The sequence below is a fragment of the Chrysemys picta genome, chromosome 16, assembly GCF_011386835.1.
Source record: "Chrysemys picta bellii isolate R12L10 chromosome 16, ASM1138683v2, whole genome shotgun sequence".
In the NCBI taxonomy this organism is placed as follows: Eukaryota; Metazoa; Chordata; order Testudines; family Emydidae; genus Chrysemys; species Chrysemys picta.
Window position 1 is genome coordinate 26,307,167 of NC_088806.1, and position 24,290 is coordinate 26,331,456.

Below are 24,290 nucleotides of genomic sequence, written 5' to 3' on the forward strand. Positions count from 1 at the left end.
ACACGATCCTACCTGTCAAACCGGTAGGCAGATGCCCAGGTACCTTGCTGAAGTGGGCAAGAACCTGTCTGCAATCCAACGGCTGGGATAGTGTCAGGCAGTGGGAGTTAAGGCCTAAATATCTCTGAAGATCTCGATCAATGGACTTCTGCTGATCTAAACAGGTGCAACTCTGCTGATGTCAGTGTGGCCAGAGAAATTAGCCAAGAGCTTTGGAGGACACTTAAGTTTACTCCTATTCATAGAGGTAAGAGACAAGGCTCTGTGGTTTTGAAGAACTTCCCACTGACCGCCAACATAACATTGTTAAATCAAATGCTTCCAGGGTCACTCAAGTCCCATACATTGGTCTCAGTAACACAGGGAAGAGCATTCAGTTTCCACTTAACACAATGGGGTCTGGATTTCATCTGGGACCCCAAGGCGTCCCTGTAATACAGATAGATAGTGATGGAGAGGAATGAGTTAGGTGTAACAAGGATTAAGAAAGGGAAAGGAGGTTGAATATCAGGAGAAAGGGCCCAGCAAAGAGGTCTAATAGGCAGTGGGACAGTCCCCCAAGGGAAAGGGTCAGAATGTAACACACTGGCTTTGTGTGCCATATCCCCTCTCTCAATAGAAGATAGCAGCCTACTACTGCTACCACAGCTAGTCCTTTACCTCTGGTGGTAGAGGCAGTGTTGGGGATCCTGCTGATGACCCATGGTGGGAGATGGTCATTATAGATGCCCCAACATTCAGGATATTTAAAACCAGACTGGGCAAACCATTGGCAATGGGGTTCTCAATCTGGGAGTCGCAAACCAGTTGTCGGGGATCATGACTGCATCCATCCTTCCCATACTGCTAAATGGTAGCAGGGTCCCAGCTTGATGGGACGAGTCCCAGGGTGGGAAATCAGATGTACATATCTTAAGGAAACAAGTCTACATTAGGCTCAGCTCGATAGCCAGGGCACCCCAATGTTTTTTTTTCTTCCATCTCTGATGCCTAGGAGCCGGCTGCTACAAACTTTCCCTGTCCATTTGTAACCCCAAACCGGCTGAACCAGACAAGCTGCAATTCTTCAGGCTAAATTGGAATTAAACCCCCAATAACAGAGTTATAAGCACTTGAAAAACAGACTGTGCCCAGACCCAGTAAAGCATTTCCTCTACGTTTCCAGTTACAGGGCTATTTACGAGGCTCGAGAACAACCTAGAGACATGGGCTTGATGTTATTTACTTATAGCAGAGACATGATCATCGTCTGCAGCTAACTGCTGCGTCCAAGGGGAGGAATGTTTTAAGGTGGTACACGGAGCAGGGTGGGTAATAAGGAGTCATGGGATGAAGTTAAGAAAAACTGGCTGGATAACAGGAAAAGCAGCAAGACCTGCTCAGCTGTAGGACCCTCTCAGGGGAAGCTGCATTGCTTGGATTATTGACTGTTTCAAATCATGGCTAGATTAAAGCAGCTCCCATCCAGATCGAGGCCCCATTGTGGCAGGTGCTGCTCAGACATAGGAGAAAGATTCCTTACCCCAGACAGCTTAAGTAGACAAGACAGACATAGGCTGGGAGAGGGGGAAACTACACAAAATCTCAAAACCTGAAGCCTCTAGACCAGCAGAAGTACAGCAGGAAACCATCCTGTATGGGCCCTTCTGTGTTTCTGTATGTGCAGCAGGCGAAGGTGCAGAGCCTCTGGAAGGCAAAAGTGCCAGTGGAACCATAAAATAGGTGTCTGCAAATGGCAAAGGGAAAGCTGTCACCTGGGCTTGGAACAAAAGCCAGCGTGGGGGGGCGGGACAGAAAAACCTGCATCTTCCCAACCAAATCTGCAGTCACAACTCAACTGTTCACCTGGGGGGAAGGGGTCCCGGAGACGGAGCAAGCCAGCCGCTGAGACTGCAGGGGAAGGACCATGCCTGGAGGGAAAGCAGCAGCCGGCGGCTCTGATAAAGCGCAGGCACCTTTGTATCATTCAAGGGGTATAGAAATAAATCCCCCCATCTCCCAGCGCTGCCCTCCGGGGAGCAGAGTCTGTGCCGCTGCCCTGGGACAGCTCCTCTCTCGCCCACTCCCCCGAGCCCCGTGGTGCCCCCAGCCCTGGCCTGTCCCCGCTGAAGTGGAGGAGAAGCGCTGACCTGTGTGCCAGGGGCTGGAGAGATGGGCTGGCTCGGCGCAGTCGGTGGCCCCTGCTTGGACCAGCTCCCAGTCCAGCCCCCTCCTCCCTCCCACCTGACGTCAGCCCCTGGGCTTCTCCAAACCCGCCGAGCCTCCCCGGCCTCACTCTGCGGCTGCCGACCATGGCTCTGAGCGGGGCGGCGGGGAGCCTGCTCGGTTGGGGGCTCTTGTTCTGGGGCGCCACAGGTGAGCCGGAGCGGGGCGCGCCCGACCGCCCGGGGCTGTTTGCAGCGGGGCGGGCGGGAGAGGGGGCGCTGGTGGCCCCAGCCCCCCCGGATTTCGGGGACAGGTTTGCGGCGAGGGGGCGGGACGCTGCTCGTGTATCCAAGGCTGGGTGTGCTTGTGGGGGGAGGCAGCCGTGCGGGGCCCCCCGCGGGCGCGGAGGGGCTGCGCCCCAATGGTTTAGATCCGACTCTTTGTGCCTTGGACCCGATCGGAGGGGGGGGCTGCTTTTGGGGGGGGAGGTGCTGGGACCAGTTCGGCTTGGGAGTTTCCACGTGCTCTGGGCTCGTGTCGAGTAGCCGATCCGAACCCAGCCAGCCCCCTGCCCCCGGGGTGCCAATTCCCCCAGCTCTGCAGCCCCATCCCGGATTGCAGCACGAGGCTGGGGCATGCAGGTCCTCCCTGGCGCCTCTCCTGGATCCGGAGGGATCAGCGCAGGGCGGGAGTCTGGGTGGTTTGGGGGAGTGGAGTGGAGGGGGTGGGGGGCTCGGATGGAAATTGACCCCTCTCCTGCACCAGCTTGGGTGGAGCAGTAAGTGCCCCTTGCAGCCAGGTTTTGCTCCATGGTGTTCAGTTTCCACGGTGGGGGCGGGGGCTCTCCCCTGACTCTGGAGCTGTGCTGGTTTGAGGGGCATCTGGACAAAGCCGGGCTTAGGGGGCAGGAGTGCCAACTCCTCACAGCTTTGTGCTCAGGAAGGGGTTTGTGCAGCCAGAGCGACTGGCTGGCCCAGAGGGTGGGGAAAGGGGCTAGGAGCAGAGTGACCCTGGGGCTAGAGAATGGAAGCCCTTGCCTCTTGGGGCGTGGTTTTTGGGCACTGGAGCGGACTGATAAATGGAGGGTTTCTGCCTGTGCCTAGCGGGAGCCAGTTTCAGTGGAAGTACAAGGATGATATGTGTCTCCCCCTAAGCTAAGGCCAAAGGAGACATAGGGGGTTGTAAATCATATTTCTATCTGAAAACTGGTTTAAACAGGGAGCTGTAGTGGAGTAATGAAAGGTGTGATTTGATAGTGATTGAATTAATCTGGTGCGACTCTGGATGCTCATATTGGTTTGAACCTGATTTAGAGCAGTTTAGCTGGAAACCAAGTATCAGAGGGATAGCCTTGTTAGTCTGTATCCACACAAACAATGAGGAGCCCGGTGGACCACTGAACTCTTCATTTTTTTTTTTTTTTAGCTGTAGAGGTACAGGTTCAGGCTAAACCAAGAGAACTGGTTTGAAACCAATATGAGCAGTTTTCAGACTGATGTAGATTAAGCCTGTACACTTTCTATGTGTAGACAAGTCTTAAGTGCTTAACACAGAGAGAGGAAAAACAATCGTGTTGCTCCTTTGGCCTGAGTGGGTAGCCAAAAGCCTTGGGTTGGTTGTTCCAGTTAGGAGGAGAAATTGATGATTGAATCAGGGATCTTTGATTCAACTCTGTTTATTTGCAAAGAATGGACCAAGTCCCGTTTCCCTGAACACAGCAACAATCAAACAGGAGACAGTTTCTTTGCTCACAGTTCCAAGCCCCTCATCCATCCTCTACTCTGCCCAAAAGCTCAGTCTCTTGGCTTTTCGCAGTGCTTGCTCAGACTGTGCCTGGTGCTTCCTAGTTGCCTTTTATCTCCGTTTCTCTGGTCTTTTCTGCTGTTTCTTCCCCAGACACTAACTTTCACAAAACAATAGCTAGCCAAATCCCTCTGCCCAAATGTGCCTTGGGTGCCTTTGATTTGGGTGGTGACAGGACTGTATTTTGGGTGGAGGCTGCGATTGTTTCAGTGACCTGGTCACATAAAGGAGCTTAATGCCCAACCTAGAACAATATTCTTGCAGTTACTTGTCCACCTTATATAGAGTTATTTTCACTGCTTCACATGTATGGTCAGTTTCTCCCTTAGCCGCCGCTCCTCTGTGAATGGTTATAAACCGCCACTCAGGACATACCGTTTAAAGGAGCCTCTTCTCAGATACATGCATTCCTTAACAATGAACCAGTTAAAAAAAATCCCAGTTAACGGTGTCCTTTTTAAAGTGCGCATTTCAAACGGCATCCACACAGCACTGCTGGCATGCAGCCACCTCTGGGGTGGGGTGTGGCAGCTATACAGCACAATAAGAGGAAATTTTGGCCAAGGGGATGAGAGCTAACCCCTGCTCTTATGAAATGATGGGGGGGGGGGTGTCTTAATGGCCATGCAGACTCCACAAACCTTGTGATTATTTCTGAAGAGTGGTTTAGGAGACCCCACACGCTGGGGTCTCCTAAACCACTTCAGAGGGAGGGCTCGGTCCAGTCCTGCTGGGATTCAAACTGCTGGTGCCAAAGAACCCAGGAGCTTCGCACTAAGCCATCACCTCCAACCATATACACTGATCTCTTACCCAGCCAATGTGACCTCCTGAGCTTTCCTGTTAGGGTCCCTGACATGTCGGAGCTGGCAGGGGGATGGGCGTGATGCCGTTTCCCCAAACAGAGAGACCTGCTGGTTTAGGGAAGTGGGGAAATCCCTTTCATTCGATGGAGAGAAGAATTTGAAGGCTCTTCCCATATGGCAAATGGGACCCTCATCCCTGAAGCTGTGCATTCCTGTCTGCAGCAGCAGCTACTTGAATTCCCCTGCCCGCCCCCAAACCCCCTCGTATAATGGGGAAGGGCTGGTCCTCCTTCCTATCATAGTGCTGGGCAGTGCCGTATTATTGCCTAGGCCGACAAGGCCTAGGCCTAGGCCAGCAAATTTGCAGGGGTGGAAGCTCCCTTCCGCCCCCCTGCTCCAGCTCACCTCTGCCTCCTCTGCAACCGCGCTGCCACATCCTGTTTCTCTCCCCTCCCAGCGCTTGCGCCGTAAAACAGCTGTTTCGCGGGGCAGGGAGGGAGGGGGGAGGAGGGGGAACGCCACGCGCTGGGGAAGAGGCAGGGCCGGGGGCGGGGATTTGGGGAAGGGATCCAATAGGGGAAGGGAGGGGCGGAGTTGGGGCGGGGACTTTGGGAGGGGGTTGGGAAAGGGGCGGAGTCGGGGCGGGGCCAGGGCGGCAATTATTTCCCAGCCTAGGGTCGGCAAAATTATTAATCCGCCACTGCTGCTGCGGGAGTCAGTAGAGAGCGATGTTACAAAGGAAACATGCCAGGGCTTGGCTTTTCTTCTCCTGGGTGCTTTTGCCGCGGCCACCCAGACAACGAATCTGGGAGGAAAGGGAAGCAGTTTCCTCTTTTATCTTTCTCTTGCTGCTGGCCTCCTCTTTGTAAACCTGGTGCCTTGAACTTTGGCACCAGGGTGGGCCCGGGCGTGACTGCCGCCACCAGGGTGTTGAGCTGCGTGTGCTGAGCTGGTGGCATGCCCGGGGCTGAAATTTTGGTGCTGTGCTGAAGGCAAGTGTTGCTTGGCCTGGCCTGGGCCCCCCGTCCCAGCGCACACAAGCGTCTCCCCTAGTTCTAGAAAGCCAAGCGCCGGGCTGCAAAATACCAGGCTTATACCAGGCTTGGGGCAGAGACATAGCCATACACAGCATGGGCTGCCCAGACAGGGTTCCTGGAAGGGAGAGGCAGAGCACAGAGATAATGGGCACATGAGGGCTTGCTATTTCAGATAGGCTGGGAATGGTAGGCAGTTCAGTCTGGAGACGGGGCGAGGGGGTGGAATGGAAGAAGGGCAGCCGCTTTCCATCATTCACCCCCTTTTCTGGATGGTCCCGAAGTGTCTTTGACCCATTCTGGGGCTGGAGGCACCCAGGAAAGCTTTGGGAGTGAGGTCACAGCCCAGGCGTGGGAGCCAGGAACTGCCGAGCACTAACGCAGCCACCTGGGGCACGTTGCTTCTCCTCTCCGTACGCCTGCTGCCCCCACCTGTAAAAGGGGGTTTCTGCCCCTCCCAGGAGGGTGGCTCATGCCAGCCCAGTGCTATGGGGGTGTAGCGGGCTGGCCATGATCCTGCTGGGCTCCTGCGCTTGTTTGTTTACCCAGCTTGCAAAAGCAAGAAACTCCGGCCGAAGAGCTTCCAGCCTCAGACTCATGGAAAGGGGAGCTGCGAGAGCCAATACGAGGGGCATGGGGGTGAGGCGTGGCAGTGTGGGCAGCAGAGGCTATGGTGGGCCGGAGCATGGTGAATCTGTATTGATTCCCATCCAGGGCTGGTCAGGTCTATTGGGAGCCGGCCATCGCTTTCCCTTCTATGGAGTTTTCCCGGAGCCGTGTGTTTCTCTTGGCCTTTCTCACTTGTTCTTTTTTTATCCTCTCTCCGTGCTGGTTGTTTTTTTGTTAGCCTGTGTATGTTTGTGTATTTTTTCCCTTTCCATTCACAGCTGCCTCTTCTCCCATCAGCCATAGCTCAGCAGTTCCCACTGGGCTGGCTTGCCCTGTCCCCGGGTCAGTACTCAGCCGAGAGCCGATCTCCTCCCCAGGTTGTGTCGGGGTAGTCTGTTATCCAGCCCACTCCCTGGGCTCCATAGAGACAGTTAGCCGTGTCTGTGAAGTACTGTCCCACTCGGCCTGGCCAAGTTTACATCCCATGTTGCTCCCAGGCGAGCTAAATGTGAATAATCAAGGCACAGCCTCGTGAACCCGCCTTGTGATTCAGGGTTTCCCAGGCTGCATACTGCTCCCACAACCCCATGTGAAACCCCACCGCCAGCCCCCGAGCCATCGGAGCTGCATCTCTGCCCATCGTGGCTAGTCGGTCACCCAAAGCAGTGCAAGGGCTGGGACAGATGGGCTGGCTCCGGTGGACTGGGAACAGGATAGGGAGTCTTTCACCAGTTCAGAGCCGTCACTGTCTCACGGCCATTCAGTAGCATGGGCAGAGTGATCGGATGGGTCCTAGTCCGGTCCTTGCTGGACAGTATTCTGCTGCACTTTGTTGCCGGGAGGCTGAAGACTGAACAAGCAGCAGAGACAGAACTCTTCCTCCCGCAGTAGGGGGCACCCTTTCAGGGCAGGGCAGGGGCATGTTCCTCAAGGGGTGCTACGGGGAAGGTTGCCCGGCTGTGCCCTCTGCGATATCCCACCTTCCCCCAGCACTGAATGCTGCTTCAGTGCCCTGGATGCCTCTCCGGAACCCCCAATACAGGCTCTCCAGGCCTGCAGCTGGAAGGACCCCTACCCTTATGTGGCTTGTTGCCATTGCATGAACATTCAGAGAGTTAGCAGGGCCCGGGCAGATTTAAAGGGCTGACGCTGGAATGGGGGGGGGGGGGGGTGAATTCCACCCCTTGCAGTAGGGGTGGAACTAGTTGATTCAAGGGAGTGGGAGTCAGGAGGCCTATCTTCTCCTGACTCGGCTTGTGGGGCAAATTGCCTCTCCTCTCTGCGCCTCCCTCTGAGCAACGGGGCACAGTGATCTCGCCCCCCCCCCCCCCCCTTGTGAGATCCTGGGCTGAGCCATGCAGAGCAGTAAGGACAGAGATCTGACAAGTAGCATGAAAGGAGCAGCAGCTGCTTCATAGCAGCAACGGGAGCGCTTTGGAAACCTCCGCTCCCACATCTGGCCAGAGGCCCCCAGCGCGCCCTGCTCTCCCGGGCCTGGAACTGTTGGGGGGTTGGGTTTTTTAAATGACCCAGGTGAGGAGGCCCAGGTAGGGTGCGGGGGCAGGGCCGGCGCCCATCCATCAGGGCTCTGGTTAATGAATATTTTTTTTGTGGGCGAGCCTGGCCACGGTGAAGTGTTTTACGACTCCTGTAAGTGCAAGGCTGGCTCCAAGCATGGAGCTGCCCCTCCTGCCAGCCCACCGCAGCCCCGCGCCGGTGGGGGTTGGGCTCTGCAGGAGGAGGGGGGGGGTACTTTTTCCTCCTGAAGTGTAAAAGGCCGAGCTTTGTTCATGTGCAGTGCTGGCGCCAGGCCCGAAGTTCCCGAACCAGCTTGGAAGGCGCAGGAGCTAACGGCTCTCTTGCAATAGAAGGCTTTAAACCTGCAGGGCTCTCTCTGAAACCCTGCCAGGCAGCTGGGAGCACAGGGTGCAGAGTGCTAGCTGGGTCTGCGGCTTGATAGCGCTGCTGCTAGTGGGCAGCTGACAGGCCATTTCCTGGGGGTTATCTGCCTCTGGGCCATGCTGGGCCCATGTGTTTTGTGCAGGATCCGTCCGGGAGGAGCTGGGAGCTCCCCCTGCTCCTGCCCTGCACCCTACAGCACCCAGTGCTGGGAGAAGCTGGGATTGGGGCAGCTGGGGGCTCCCTGCAGGAGCCCGATACCCGAGTCACTAGGCACCAGCTGCCCTGCAGCGCCTCCTGGTGACCAGTCCCCTCTTATGCAGGCACTGAGCAGATTAACCCTGGGCACAGCATCCTGGGCTCCTCTGAGCTGGTGGCCACAGCCCTGGGAGACGTTCTCCCTTGGGGAAGGGGGGCATCCGATTGCAGGACTGGGGTAGAAACAAGGGGGCGGGAGGTACTTAAGAGAGGCTGGGACAGCTGGGGGGGGCAGTCCTGTGCATGGTGCAGGGCGAGCGAGATTGGTACCTCGCTGCGCAGAGGGTCCAGGACATTCAGTGGTGGCTGACCTTATCTGTGCAGCTCGGAGGGGGAGGAGCCGCCTCCCCTGGACCGTGCCCTTGGCTGATTGAGAATCTCCCCTAGGGTCTGCTGGTGGCCTCCTTGGCCCGATGCCTGCTGGCTTCTCTTGCCCTCTCTCTGCCGTGGGAGGGGATGGGCATGGGGGTGGGTTCTGGGAAGTTACTGTTCCGTGGCGGGGGGGGGGAAGGTGTGGCTTGAATCCCAGGCCCCTTGGTGCAGGAACCATCCCCCCCCGCCCCCCCTTGTTCTCTGCCATGGGCCGGTAGAACCTGATGGGCCTGGGTCCGCACTCTGGGGCTGCCGGGCACCAGGAGCCCTGTTCCAGTTGAGCCAGTCCCCAGCCTGGTTCGTGGCCCCGCTGGCCAAGCCGTGATGGCTCCTGCCCCTCACTGCCCCCAAAGCCTTTCTCTGGGGCTCCTGTCCTGGGCTCTCCCGCCTCTGATGGCAAACAGATGTGCATCTGGCCCTGCCCACAGGGCTCCAAGTCCTGCCTTTGCCCCTCCACTGAGCCTGAGGGGCCCTGCTCTGGCTATGCAGTGCCCACCCTTACCGGCCTCTTCCCCAGGGCTGGGGACCTTCCTCCTAAGAGGGACCCCAAGGATGGCTCTGTGCGGGCTCCTGGCTGCCTTCGCCATGGGGAAGAGCGGTGGGGGGCCATGAGCCCCTGTTGTCCCCCGGCTCAGGGTGTGGCAGTACAAGTCTCCCTCCCTCCCCCTGCCACCGGCAGACATGTCCAAGGCAGGGGAGTCTGGATCTCCAGTCCCCAGCCGCCTTCCATTGTGTGCCTGACTCTTCAAAGCAGGGAGAGCTTGGTTCAATGCAAACAAAGCCAGCTGTGCCTGCTTGTCCTCTCCCCTGCCGGCCCCTTCCAGGCAGATGCCCATTAGCCCGTTCTCCACCACAACTACTCCAAATCCCTCTCCCCACTGAGCGTGGACCCCAAAAGCCAGGAGACACCAGGCTGGTCCAGCGGAGTGGCCCAGAGTGACAGTGGAGTCATGCCCAGCGCTTCTCCAGGCTGAGGTTGGGGGGAAGGGGGCGTTAGACCGACGATGGATCCTCTCTGGCTGCTGGGGGTTTGGAGCGGGGAGCTTCCCTTTCTGCTGTGAGAAAGGTCTCTCTGTTTCCTGGGCCGCCCCGGCCATGCCCTCTACCCCGGCACAGAAAGTTCTCTGGGCTCCTCGGCACTGTTCCCTCAATGCAATCATTGTATCCCGAGGCTCCCCCTCCAGTGTTCAGGGCCTGGCCCCTCCTCCTCCTCCTCCCCACAGCCCAGGCCTAGAGTCTGCCCCACACAAAGCCCTGGGCCACTCCCCCTCCACAACAGAAGGGATCAAAGCTGTGAGTCAGACGGGACCCTGAACAGTAGGTAGGGGGTGGGGTTGTCACCCTGAGCCAGGGAGCTGCTGAGAGAAGTGGTGGGGAGATGGCAGGGTACATCCGGAGGTGTCCCCTGAGCCTGCCCGCCCCGCCATAAAGACTCTTGGCTTGGCCCCTCGCTGTGGTGTTCAGCCTCTCTCTGGGGAGGATGCAGGGCAGTGGGCACTCCGACGTGCCGGCAGTGGGGCGCGGCACGTGTGCCAAGGCTCTAACAAAAGGAACGTTCTTTGCCTCGTGGCGGGTGGCAGATTCCGGGCATTCTTGGGCTCTGAACTCATGACACTGGCTGGACTTGTCATCCGTGCCGGAGCTTGAGGGGGCGGGGTGTGGGGGCAGGGGGCAGCTGGCTCTCTCTCTCTCAGCCTCTGGCCAGCAGCACCAGCTGGGTCTGCTCCTTCCCGCTTCCCCCAGCGTCCCTTCTTTGTGTGTTAGGTGGTGGTGCCTGGCACGGTGGCAGAGCTTATAGCCCATCTCTGCCCAGGAGATCTGGATCCAGGCTTGGGCCCACCTCTCCCCATTGGGATTTTGCAGCAGGCTGCCCTGACATGGATGGAGTCTCTTCAGGCTGCCGCCCCAGCCGGCTGCTCTCTCAAAGGTGCAGGATCTGAGCCTTGATGCGCTCATCACCCGTGGTCCCTGCCGGGCTCAGGGAGCAGCGTGACCATGGGCAGCAGGTAAACGGGCTGTCCCTTTGCAGAGAGCAGCTCCATCCGGTCCATTAGCCCCCCGCCCACACACACATCCCAGCTCTGTGGCATGGTCAGTCTCTTAGGCTTCCTCTGCAGCTCGTTAATGATTCCCTTCGTTCGCTAACCTCAGCTCATAACCTGCCCTGACTGCTTAATGTGCACTCAGCATGCATGGCCCCTTCCTATTCCAGATTGGTGTATTTCCATGCCTGGGGTGCTTCCCCATCCCCCCAGATCGGGGAAGGGAAGATGGGGAGCCCCAGGAACATTGTCATCTGCCCTGGATTTCCCTTGTCCTGGTCTGACTCCCTGTCCCCCCACCACAGTCTCCTGGGCTGCTCTGAAGCCCACTTTGCTAGCTTTGCCCACAGCCCTGGGGTCCCATTCAATCCCTATCCTTAGCACCACAGGTCTCCCAAGGTCTCTGTGCTCTGGGGGCTACCTGGGCCCCTTCTCCAAACTGTGGGGACAGGGGATCTGCAGGGAGTTTCACCTGCCCACCCCTGGATTTGGGTTGCCTCAGGCTATACGGGAGAGGATATAGTTTCTCCTCTGGGCTGCTCATTCAATCCTGCCCTGGTCAGTGGCAAGTGAGTGGCTGGCTTCCCCCTGACGGCTGTTTGGCGGCTACGTATGTAACGAGTTTGGTGGGACTCGACTCAGGTCCTAGTGGGCAGATGTAGACATGGCACAAGCCAGCAGCGCGACTGGCCTCTGGGCACAAGAGGCCAAGGCTGGAATGGGCCAGCGAGATGGACTCGTGCTCTCCCTGGGCATTGTCTGGGTCAGCTGAGTTAATGCTCAGCTGGGGAGTGGGTCAGGAAAAGCCTCCCAGTGTTAACTGGCGACGGGGGCAGCTGGTGCTTGGGGCTGAGAACGCAGAGCAGCTGTGGAGTATTTGCTGAGCAAACTTCTCTGTTTGCTTGCCGGGGGGGGGGGGGGGGGAAGGGGGGTGCTCTGGTTTAGCAGCATGGGTGCTCCCAACCCAGCAATGGGCGGAGCCTGCAATGGCTCATCCCGGCTCCATGGGGGATGGGGGGTCCCTAAGAACCAGGCTGTCCCAGAATCCGGGCAGGATCGCTCCCCGTTCGCCACCGCTGGGCTGTCTCAAGTGACAGAGCCTCCCCCCGCTTCCCTTGGGAGCAGGAGAGATCTTGCTCTTGGGATTACTCCCAGAGCTCCTGTTCCTTCCTGCAGTCCCTCTCCTGTGTGGCATGCTCGCCCGGTGGCTGGCTGCCTCCCCTGCCTTCCTGGGCCGAATCCAGCCCTGCTGGCAGGCCCATTGAGCTCTCTGTCTGCGCCCTGGAATGGCTGAGCTGGGGGTCAGCGTCAGGGCCCCTCACACTGGGCCGAGCCCCCTTGTTTACATGCGGGGTTTGTTTACCGTCCCTGGGCCCGTCAGTTCGGGAAGCATCTCTGCTCCCCAGCTCCTGCCAGTGCCGGGTCGATAAACCATTACATTTTCTCCAGAGCTCTGGAGCCCGGCCAGCCGCTCCATTACTGCTATGAGGCTGGGAACACATGTGCCGAGGAACCCAGCCCCCGCCCCACCACCTTGCCAGCATCCCCCATTCTCTGGTGTCATCCATCAAGGTGCTGGGCCTTGGTCAGTCTGCTTTCACAGCAGTGCCAAGTGTCCTGAGCCATCAGGATTGGCCCTATTTTGCAGATGACGATCTGAGGAACACAGCGATTCGGACTTGCCAAGGTCACCCAGGGCTGGTCCTGGCAAAGGCAGGGCCCAGGGCAGGAGGTAGTGGGGCGGCTCCCCCCATCCCCATCGGCTGCTCAGTTGTATTAATTTAGATGGATTAAATGTGCTAAAGCTGTTAATGTAACGCAGTCACTGTCCAGTGGTAGACGAGGTTCGGGGTTTAGTATCCAGAGATCTCAGTGCCATGGCAAAGCCCCCATTAAAAACCCGTCCAACCTCTGATTAAAGATAAAGAAAAGCAGGAAAAACGGTGGCAGCCTTTGAAATATAGGGTCGTGATTGAGGTTTCATTGTAACAATGGCCCTGGCTTCCTTCCCCTCGAGTTGGAGAGTGTTTAGAAGGAACCACACAGTCCCTTGGCTGGTGCCAAAGGCGGCGATAGCTGGCCTTTGGGGGAAAAGAGAAGCCGGGCTGGAGCTGTCGTCCTTGCTGCTGCTGTTAAAGTCTGACCCTGTTTAGTCTCAGGTGGAGCTTGATGGGGAAGCTTGTACCAGTAACCCCCATCTGTTCTTTGTCTTTTTCCCCCACAAGTCTCTTCCTTTAAGGCCCCGCAAAGGCAGTGATAGGTGGAATAGCCCATCCCCTCATTACCTGGCCATCACTTACGCCTGATATAGGACACACCCATTTTCGGCTGTTAATTTCCGGTTTCACACCCTCTTTTTTTCACCAAGCCTGATTTCCAGGAAGAGAAAGACCCACTCGGGGGCTTTGAAACTCCAGCCTGACTGGATGGGGTGCGGGAGGGTCTGTTCAGTCAGGGGGGTTAGGGAGGGGGAGCAGGGCAAGGCCTTCCAGCCAACTACACAACCTGGGCACAAAGCCACATACTGGGCAACAGGCCCAGTTGCCTCGCAGGTTTTTAGTACATTAGAACATAAGAACGGCCAGACTGGGTCATCCCAGTGGTCCGTCCAGCCCAGGATCCTGTCTGCCAACAGTGGCTGGGGCCAGGTGCTTCAGAGGGAATGAACAGAACTGGGCGATTATCGAGTGATCCATCATCCCTTGTCGTCCACTCCAGCTTCTGGCAGTCAGAGGCTTAGGGACACCCAGAGCACGGGGTTGTATCCCTGACCATCTTGGCTAATAGCCACTGATGGACCTATCTGCCATGAACTTATCTAGTTCTTTTTTGAACCCTGTTATACCTTTGCCTTCACAACATCCCTTGGCAATAAGTTCCACAGGCTAAGTGTGTGTTGTGTGAAGAAGAACGTCCTTTTGTGTGTTTTAAACCTGCTGCCTATTAATTTCATTGGGTGATCCCTGCTTGTGGTGTGGAGGAGGAAAGAATGCTTCCTTATTCACGTTCTCCACACCAGTTGTGATTTTATAGACCTCTGTCATATCCCTTCTTAGTTGTCTCTTTTCCAAGCTGAACAATCCCAGTCTTTTTAATCTCTCCACACACGGAAGCTGTTCCATATCTTTAATCATTTTTGTTGCCCTTCTCTGTACCTTTTCCAATTCTAATATATCTTTTTTGAGATGGGGTGACCAGAACTGCATGCAGTATTCAAGGTGTGGGCGTACCATGGATTTATATGATATTTTCTGTTTTATGGTCCATCCCTTTCCTAATGGTTCCTAACATTCTGTTCTCTTTTTTGACTGCTGCTGCACATTGAGTGGATGTTTTCAGAGAACTATCCACAATGACTCCAAGCTCTCTTTCTTGTGTGGTAACAGCTAACTTAGACCCCACCATTTTGTATGTGTAGTTGGGATCATGTTTTCCAATGTGCATTACTCTGAATTTATCACCATTGAATTTCATCTGCCATTTTCTTGCCCAGTCACCCGGTTTTGTGAGATTCCCTTGTAACACTTTGCAGTCCACTTTGGACTTTATCTTGAGTAATTTTGTGTTGTTTCCAAGTTTTGCCACCTCACTGTTTACCCCCTTTTTCAGCTCATTTATGAATACGTTGAACAGCACTGGTCCCGATACAGATCCCTGGGGGACATCACTATTTACCTCTCTCCATCCTGAAAACTGACCATTTATTCCTACCTTTTGTTTTCTGTCTTTTAACTAGTCACTGATCCATGAGAGGAACCTTCCCTCTTATCCCATGACAGCTTACTTTGCTTAAGAGCGTTTGGTGAGGGACCTTGTCAAAAGCTTTCTGAAAATCCAAGTACACTATATCCATTGGATCACTCTTGTCCAGATGCTTGCTGACTCCCACAAAGAATTCTAGTAGATTGGTGAGGCACGATTTCCCTTTCCAAAAGCCGTGTTGACTCTTCCCCAACAAATCATGTTCATCTATGTGTCTGGTAATTCTGTTCTTTACTATAGTTTCAACCAATTTGCCGGGTACTGAAGTTGGGCTTATCAGCCTGTAATTACTAGGATCACGTCTGGAGCCCTTTTTAAAAATAGGTGTCACATTAGCCATTACCAGTCACATGGTACAGAGGCTGATTTCAGTGATAGGTTACATACCACAGTTAGTAGTTCTGCAATCTCATCTTTGAATTCTTTCAGAACTCTTGGGTGAATACCATCTGGTCCTGGGGACTTACTACTTTAGTTTAGTGCCTAGCACCAGGCTCAGAGGGGGAGCACCGATGGGTATGAAGGGGCTGCATTCCCCCCTAATGCCAGGCTAGGTGCTGGAGACAGAGGGTGAAGCGGTTGTACGGCCCCCAGCAGCCCAGAGCCCTAGCGCCAGCCTAGTATCTGACTAGGACAGCCCCCACACTTGTGCTGTCTCCCTGGCCTGTGCCCTCTGCTGCTGACATAATGCGCCATTCATGCTTGGCTTTTCCCTGAGCTCCCTGGATCCTGTGGGCGGCAAGGGGCTGGTGACATCAGGATTCGGTCACCCCCCACTCCGGCCGCAGAGACCCAGTCATTGTGCCGCTTGCTTGAGTCACCAGGAGCTCCCCAACACTGCTTCCTTCTCGCTGCTTTTCACCAGCGGGGAGGAGGTCAGGGGGCCTGGAACGGCTGTCACGCTGGGGCATTGCCCCCGCAAAGGGCCATACCAGGGTCTCTGTTGGGCTTTCCTCCCTCCCACAATCCGGCTGTGTTGTATAGGGCACCCTGGCGTGAGCTGTAACCCTACGGCACTGCATGGAGCTGCGCTGGTGCCCCTTGCCCTGCGGAGAGGTGCCAGTGAAGGGGAGAGCAAGGCCTCAGCTGAGACTTGAAATCGGCCGGCAGCGCAGAGGCTGCTGGGGAGGAGAAGGCAGCTCTTGTGTCCGCAGTCCCGAGATTGCATGGGGAGGCGGCTGGGAAGGGAGCAGAGCAGAGCGAGGAGTTTAAATACCAGAAGCAGAGCCGGTGCTGGGCATAAACCCACAACACAATTTCTTCGGGCCCTGAGCAGCTCAAGCAGCCGCTTATTTGCTTTTTTAGTATGTGTTGTGAGGGGCCCCAAATATTCCTGCTTAGGGCCCCCGGAGGACTAGCACTGCCTCTGAAAGGGCAGGTCGGTTTTGTAGGTGGCTCCTGAAATGACGGGGGGAAATACAGTGAAGTGGAACAGCTGCTCTTAGAACATAATATAAGGACAGCCACGCTGGGTCAGACCAATGGTCCATCTAGCCCAGGATCCTGACTGGTGACAGTAGCCAATGCCAGGTGCTTCAGAGGGAATGAACAGAACAGGACAGTTATTGAGTGATCCATCCCCAGTCGTCCAGTCCCAGCTTCTAGCAGTCAGAGGCTTTGGGATACCCAAGCATGGGGTTATGTCCATGACCATCTTGGCTAATAGCCATTGATGGATTTACCCTCCAGGAGCTTATCTAATTCTTTTTTTTTTTTTTTGAACCCCATTATAATTTTGGCCTTCACACATCCCCTGGCAAGGAGTTCCACAGGTTGACTGTGCATTGCATGAAGAATCATAGCACTAGAAGGGACCTTGAGAGGTCATCTAGTCAAGTCCCCTGCACTCATGGCAGGACTAAGTATTATCTAGACCATCCCTGACAGGTGTTTGTCTAACATGCTCTTAAAAATCTCCAATGACTGAGATTACACAACCTCCCTGGGCAATTTATTCCAGTGCTTAATCACCCTGACAGGAAGTTTTTCCTAATGTCCAATCTAAACTGCCCTTGCTGCAATTTAAGCCCATTGCTTCTTGTTCCATCCTCAGAAATTAAGGAGAACAATTTTTCTCCCTCCTCCTTATAAAACCTTTTATGTACTTGAAAATTGTTATCATTCCCCCCTGTGTTCTCTTCTCCAGACTAAACAAACCCAATTTTTTCAATCTTCCCTCATAGGCCATGTTTTCTAGACCTTTAATCATTTTTGTTGCTCTTCTCTGGACTGTCTCCAATTTGCCCACATCATTCCTGAAATGTGGTGCCCAGAACTGGACACAATACCACAGTTGAGGCCTAATGAGCACAGAGTAGAGTGGAAAAGTTACTTCTCATGTCTTGCTTACAATACTCCTGCTAATACATCCCAGAATAATGTTCACTTTTTCCCCCCAAGTGTTACACTGGTGACTCATATTTAGCTTGTGATCCACTGTGACTCCCAGCTCCCTTTCCGCAGTCCTCCTTCCTAGGCAGTCGTTTCCCATTTTGTATGTGTGCAACTGATTGTTCCTTCCTAAGTGGAGTACTTTGCATTTGTCCTTATTGAATTACATCCTATTTACTTCAGACCATTTCTCCAGTTTGTCCAGATCATTTTGAATTTTAATCCTATCTTCCACAGCACTTGCACCCCTCCCAGCTTGGTATCATCTGCAAACTTTGTAAGCAGGGCCGGCTCCAGGGTTTTGGCCGCCCCAAGCAGCCAAAAAAAAAAAAAGCCATGATCTGCGGCAGCAATTCGGCGGGAGGTCCTTTGCTCCCAGCGGGAGTGAGGGACCGTCCGCCAAATTGCCGCCGAATACCTGGACGTGCTGCCCCTCTCCGGAACGGCCGCCCCAAGCACCTGCTTGCCAGGCTGGTGCCTGCCCTGTGTGTAAGTGTTCTCTCTATGCCATTATCTAAATCATTGATGAAGATATTGAACAGAACCAGACCCCAGAACTGATCCCTGCAGGACCCCACTTGTTATGCCTTTTCAGCATGACTGTGACTGATAACTACTCTCTGGGAACAGTTTTCCAGCCAGTTATGCACCCACCTTATAGTAGCTTCATCTAGGTTGCATTTCCCTAGTTTGTTTATGAGAAGGTCATGCGAGACAGTATCAAAAGCTTTACTAAAGTCAAGATATACCGTGTCTACTGCTTTCCCCCCATCCACAAGGCTTGTTACCCTGTCAAAGAAAGCTATCAGGTTGGTCTGACATGATTTGTTCTTGACAAATCCATTATGACTGTTACTTATCACCTCATTATCTTTTAGATGTTTGCAAATTGGTTGATTTGCTCCATTTCCAGGTGCTGAAGTTGAGAAATATTTACTTATGGGTGTTTTAAACCTGCTGCCTGTTAATTTCATTGGTGACCCCTGGTTCTTGTATTATGTGAAGGAGTAAATAACCCTTCCCTATTCACTTTCTCCACTCCAGTCATGATTTTAAAGACCTCTATCATATCCCTCCCTTAGTCATTTTTTCCAAGCTCAACCATCCTAGTCTTTTTCTTCTCTCCTTATCTGGAAGCTGTTCCATACCCCTAATCATTTTGTTGCCCTTTTCTGTGCCTTTGCCAGTTCTGTTGTATCTGTTTGGAGATGGGGTGACCAGAAATGCATGCAGTAGTCAAGCGTGGGCATTGTATCCCTGCTCTGCTACTAGCCCTTAATGCACCTATCCGCCAAGAGCAGCTGCTTCCTCTTTGAGACTTGGGCCCCCAGCCAGGTCACAGTGGTCCAGGGTAGCAAAGTCTTTCAGGGGAAACTGTCCCAAGCAGGCCAGTCTCCACTGCCTGCTCGGTGAGACTTTCCCAGGGGCTGGCATGGGAACCCAGGCTTGCCTTCTACCCCAAGGGCCAGCTCCAGGACCCTCCAATCAACAACCAAGGTCTGAACTATTCTATCCCTGGCTGCTTTTTTCCCCTGAGCCTTTGCTACCTCTTTGGCTCCCCCCCAATTCTGGATTTTCCAGCCCAAACTCCCTCCTGGCAAGGAGTCACTGCAGGCTAGTTTCCTCTGTAGCTCCAAACATCCCTTCCTTCCCTCAGCAAGTGACTGCAAGCTACTGCCCTATAGACCCCAGCTGCGCTCAGCTCCTGGGCTTTATACAGGCCCCGCCTGTCTCTGTTCCTGTCCAGCTGAACCTCCTCCCTAATTAATCGCTGCTCCTCCAGATGCAGCCTGGGCAGTTAATTGATCTAGCTAGCAACCTTAACCTCTTCAGGCCTTGTGTGGAGCAGACACCTCAAATCATCCCCACACCCTCAAGCCTATAAGCCTTGGGGGTGCGGCTGCCTCCTGCCCGGCATTTGCTTCACCGGGGCCGGCAGGGCGTCCCTCTCTTGTTCTGCTTCACCCCCGAGGAGACCCACATTATCCTGGTCCTCCACAGCACCCCATAACTTTTCCCTTTGGTACCGCGGCTACTCATTTCTCCAGTAGCACCTTCCCTTGCCCCACAGGATCCCGCAACCTGCTTTCCCTCAGGGCCTGAGTTCCCACCACAGCTTGCTTCTCTTCAGTGGCAGTTCCTACGTCCCTCTGGGCCCTCTCTGTCCCAAGCGTTTTATCTTCCAACTCCACCACCCCATGCTGAGTGCAGGGTTGACCACCTGCCAGGTCCACGGTCATCCCCGCCCCGTCTACCCTGACAGTCTCCGGCATGCTCCAGTCCCCAGGCACCCGCCCGCCCCACCATGCCTTCCCCTTTGGTACCCCCTAAGAGGGCAGAGCCTTTTTATAGGGCCAACCTCACGGTGCCCAAACCAGCCACTTGTCCTTGCCTTGTCAATAGGTCGTGCTTCAGCCTTGTCTATTCCCGTCCCAGTTCATAAATGGGCATCTCCTTCTTAGAGGCCCCCGCTGACCACAAGCAACACACGCCCATCCCTTCCCTTCCCTGTTCTCCCCACACGTTGGACTCTTTGGGGTTTCTTGTCTCCCTGCCTTCCGAGTAAGGCTTTTCTCCCCTATACAGCCAGGGCCACTCTCTTTTTAGGCATGTCCTTCACCTGCAAACATAGCACTTCTCTGGCTTTCCGGCCCCTGTACCCTTTTCAATCTCCCCCTCGGTGCCCTCTGCTAATCTCTTTCTACGTGAGCTTAAATCAATACAGCTGCTGTTCAGCCAGCCGTGTGTCCAATAGGTGTGCAGGTACACCTGGGCCTCTCACGGTGTCTGCTAGTTTTCCAGCGCCTGCCTTTGTCAGCCCCCTTCCACAGGGGCGGCGACTCTGGGTCCAGGCTGGGAGGATGCATACTGCAGCTCCATTGTCTCTTCCCACCGTCTCCTACCCACCCAGGGTGTGTGATCTCAGCTGATCTGCCTGAAACTCGCCCTCATGTCCCAGGCCCCTGGCTTGGCCCGGCGCTCTGACTCCAGCTCGGGGAGAAGAGGCGTTTCCAGGGAGCCAGGTGGCCTTTTGTCCAGCCCTGTTTGTTTGCTCTCCTCTCTGGAGGCGGCTGGCAGAGCACACACAGCCCTGGACAGGTGGGATCTGGCTGCCAGTGTTATCGGGGATCAATCCTGATAAGAAACAAGCGGTGCTGGGACGCTCAGGGTGCCTCCTACTAGGCATCTCCTGCTGTTCCAGTCCAGGGCGGGCGCTGGCACCGCCAGTCTGTAACGATCCTGGGTCGTCTGCCCTTAGACACAACCTCCAATGCCGCTTGGCTAAGCCACGGCCTCATATCTGGACCAGATCCTCCACTGACAGCCCTGTGGGCGAAGTGGCTGCCAGGTGCAGGGGGGCGGTCCCTTGCCCTGTTATCTGGGGTTTCCTTCAGTACTCAGGAGGGGCCTGGCCCCATTTCCAGGAGCCCCAGGTGCAAGTTTTCCCTGGGGCCGTTCTTACTGACCCCCTCCCCAGCTGGGAAGAGAGTGAGACAGGCTTAGATGGCTCTGGGGGGCAGAGAGGAGGCTGGTCTGGGAGCTCTATAGAGTTTCCCGTCCTGTTCCACCGATCAGGATTAAGCCCAGTGGGAGATGGGGGCAGGGAGAGACCTTCAGAGGGATTATCTGCGGCTCCCCCACCTCCACGCTCTCCCATCCCAGTGCTCTAGGGAAGCACGGGGCGATGACACCCCTGCCCTGGACCAGAGCATTAGGCTCCTGTGGTTTGACGCTGGCGATGTGGAGCGGGACACAAGGGCCTGGCACGGGAGGTACCAAAGGCAGGGGGCACGGCCCTGGGCAGGAGACTCGGGTTTGCTCTTAGCAAGTTTCACTCCAAGCAGGTGCGATTTCAAAGACCTTGTGCTCGCTCTCCAATTAGGAGCCATGGGGGTTGGCCCCCTCTACGTCCCCTCCACTGCAACCCCCCAGCTCCTGCTATATCCTGGCCTGGCCCCTAGCGGCATCCCTTGCTCTGTGATCCCAGCACCCAGGCTGTAGCCCCCCGGGTGTGTCCCTTGTACTGTGGCACTTGGGGACCTCTGGCCCTAAGATGCGCCTCTGGGACTCTACATAAGCGGCAACCCCCCCACGCACACACCCTGGCTGCGTTCCCTCGGCTCTCCCCCAGGTCTGCGACCCCCACCTCCCCCTTGCTCTGTCCCAACCCCCCCATAAGAACTCCCGGGACTGTGACCAGTGCACCCTGGAACCCCTGCGTTCAGCGCAGCCGCCCTGCCTAGCTCCCCCTCTGGAAACGTGAGTGGCTGGGATGGGACAAAGGTCCCTTGTGTTGGGGCCAGTGCAGGACAAGGCACTTCCTATCTCGAGCTGCATGGCTAGATTTTGAAACCACTTCCTGTGCGAGGCGCGTGGCCAGAGCCGGAGCTGCAGAGCCCCTCCTGCCCTGGCGCGGGGGTGTGTGTGTGTGTTACAGAGGGTGCTCTCACCTCTTGCTTTAACTGCCCCATGACCACTCCCCTGCTCAGCCCCACAGCCCGCTCCCAGCTGGGATCCAGCCCGTTGCTGATGCAGGGGGTGTGCAATCTCATGGAGGGTATTGCTGGCATTTGGGGTCCCCTCGACAAAGACCATGGGTCACCCCCTGCAGCAGGGCTCAGGATGACACTCCCCCTCCCCCACGCCGGGGGAAAGCAGACTGGCTCAGAGCGGTGAATCGCTGAGTAGTTCCTGCCCGCAGTCCTCTCGTCTCTGCTCCCGGGCAGGGGCTCTGAACTGGGGGGGTTTGGAGGCGGGGTGTGACCTGTGGACAACCTCTCTGGGGCCACACCTGCCCGTCTCTCACCTGTGGGGGGCTGAATCCTCGTGGCCACCTCCCTGCCACACACCCAGTTTTGAGAGACGTGCCTCGGTCAGTCCTGGGAAGCTAAGCAAGCTGGTGACCTGGGCACCATGCTGTGGGGGAGGCTCGGAGCCACGCTCCCCCCCGTGTCGGGAGCTGCTGTTGGCGTGAGTTGTTCGCCAGGCCCTGCAGCAGCGTCGCTGGCTCATCCCAGTTGCGTAGGCTGTCATAATCCATCACTGGCTGTGAGCACCAGCTCGGCCCTGCTGGGGAGACTCCCACTTGCAGCCCCAGTCGCTGCCTGGGAGGGGCAGCTGGGCTTAGACTGGACCCACGGGTGCCACGGGGCTTCCCCCCAGCATGGGTGAGCTGGTGGCTGCCTCATGGGCAGCTGAAGCCTCAGAAACCTGTCCGGAGCCCCCCCCATAGACGTTCTGAGGACCCGGTCGTTTGGAGGTACAGGGGGCTCCATCTCTGCTCCCCACGGTCACTGTCCTCACTCATATCAGGTGTCCTTCATGACCCTTTTCACTCTGGAGTGACCCCCCTCTGGGCCCCCTGGCTGTGGGGGGCAGGCTGGGCTGATTCCTGGTGCTGTGCCCGCCCTCCCGAAGCATCTTCCCTGCCAGCATTAGTGGGATTTGCTGTCTGACCCCCTCAACCCCCAGGGGAGCCCTCTCATCTCTTGTTAATTGCGGGGCTTGGCGCTGTGCACGTTCTCCCTGCCCTACAAAAGCAGGCAAGGAGAGGAGGCTCTATTTGCTGGGCAGATTAATTAGACCAGCTGGGTCCTGCAGGCAGCAGATGGCACAGATCACAGCTCCTTCCCCGGCAGATCAGAATCAGCGCTGGGGAAGGCTGAGGCAGGATTGGCTGTGGGCATCCACCGGTCCCTTGGGCTGTCTCTGGTCCTCACCCCGACCCCCAGCATGACACCCCCTCCCTGCCATCCTCTACCTCTGCCCCACCTAGCCCACTGCTCTGCACCCAAGGGAAGCGGGTAGAATTTCCTTGGTAGTGCAGCTGGGAACCAGGACCCCTGGGTGCTGGATGTGAGGCAGGGCAGGGGCATAGGCTCACAATTGGAGGTAGAGGAGCCAAGACACCTGGGTTCTCTTCCCCATTCCAGAAGGCTGAGATCCAGGGGCTAGTACAGGAGATGGGGAATCAGGACTCATGGGTTTTACTCTCGGCCCATCTCGTGCCATCTCAGCCCCGTGAGCTGATGGGTGCCGTCTCAGCCGGGAGCCCCCTCCTCTGTGGTCGGAGCCCGGGCCCCCTCGCTCCCCAGGCATGAGGCAGTGGCGGCTCCTGAGCGATCCTCCACCTGCCGGGGCCGGATGAAGCTGCGGATGTGACCAGGAGGCAGGGATTTCCCTCCCGCGGTGTGTGTGTCATGATCCCGGACGCCCTGCATGCCCCCCGTCTCCACCGCCGCCAGCACTGCCGGCCAGGCCCCCTCAGACCCAGCAGATGTCCTAACAAAGGGGCTGCAGCCTCCGACGTCGTGCTCAGCCGAGCACAACATCCTGCACCAGAAGTGAAGTCAGCCCAGAACATTGGGGGAGAGGGGGGAGACCGGAGTGGGGGGGAGCCAGGCAGCCAGGAGACAGCCCCCTCCCCAATAACTGTCCCCTTTGTGCTGCTAATTGCCTAATCCCCACCCGTTCCGCTCTAATCGGCATCTGGAAAGTGACTTCCTGGGCTCAGCTGCCTTCCCCACGCTGGGGGGTTGGGGGAGAGCAAAGCGGGAGAGCGTGTCCCGCCTGTGGGACGATTTTCCTGACTCAATCAGAGCTGGGGAAGGGTGCCGGGGTGGGGGGGTGGAGGCAGCTGCAGGGGACAGAGCAGGCAGCTTCCTCGGCCCTGGCAGAGGGAGTATCATGGAGGGCCGGAGCTCAGAATCTAGGCCCCGCTGACTGGGGAGACAATGGAGCAACCAGTGCCGTGGCTGCCTGTGCCATGGGGAAAGCGACCTTCCAGATTTGTCCCACCTGCCCCCAGACAGCTGTGCTCCCCCCCAGCCTCAGCTGGGTCCCTAGTGGGGAAAGGCCTGTGCCCCATCCCACTCCCCCAGCAGCCAGGCCCCGCAGCCTGGGCTGGATCGGAGCCAGCGCCCCTTAGAGGGGAAGGAAGCAGCGTGTTCCCCAAGCTGTGGGATGAGTTTACTGGCCTCGGCTGCTATTGTCTTGGCCACAAAGGTGTTCAGCTGCACGTGGAGAGGCAAGGCTGAGCCGGCCCAGCAGGGGTGAACAAGCTCTCGCTGGGCAAGCAGTGATCCCATCGCCACCCCGCACATACCCGCTTGGGCTGGGCTGGGGCGAAAAGTGGGAATGGGAGGGGGCTGGGGACTTGGCTGCACATG

The 24,290-nt window shown here is 56.4% G+C and overlaps 1 protein-coding gene across 3 annotated transcripts in view; it reads left to right on the top strand.

Annotated features, from left to right (window-relative positions):
- The first annotated feature begins 2,143 nt into the window (after window positions 1–2,143).
- Window positions 2,144–24,290, top strand: part of MCAM (melanoma cell adhesion molecule) — a 37,294-nt gene continuing 15,147 nt past the window's right edge. The window contains exon 1 of one of the 3 annotated variants that reach the window (XM_005303774.4): window positions 2,144–2,355. In XM_005303774.4, coding sequence (XP_005303831.1) covers window positions 2,292–2,355 — 64 coding nt within the window. In that variant the 5' untranslated portion in view covers window positions 2,144–2,291. The remainder of the gene's footprint in view (window positions 2,356–24,290) is intronic. The other 2 variants (XM_005303776.4, XM_005303773.4) reach the window with 2 other exon arrangements.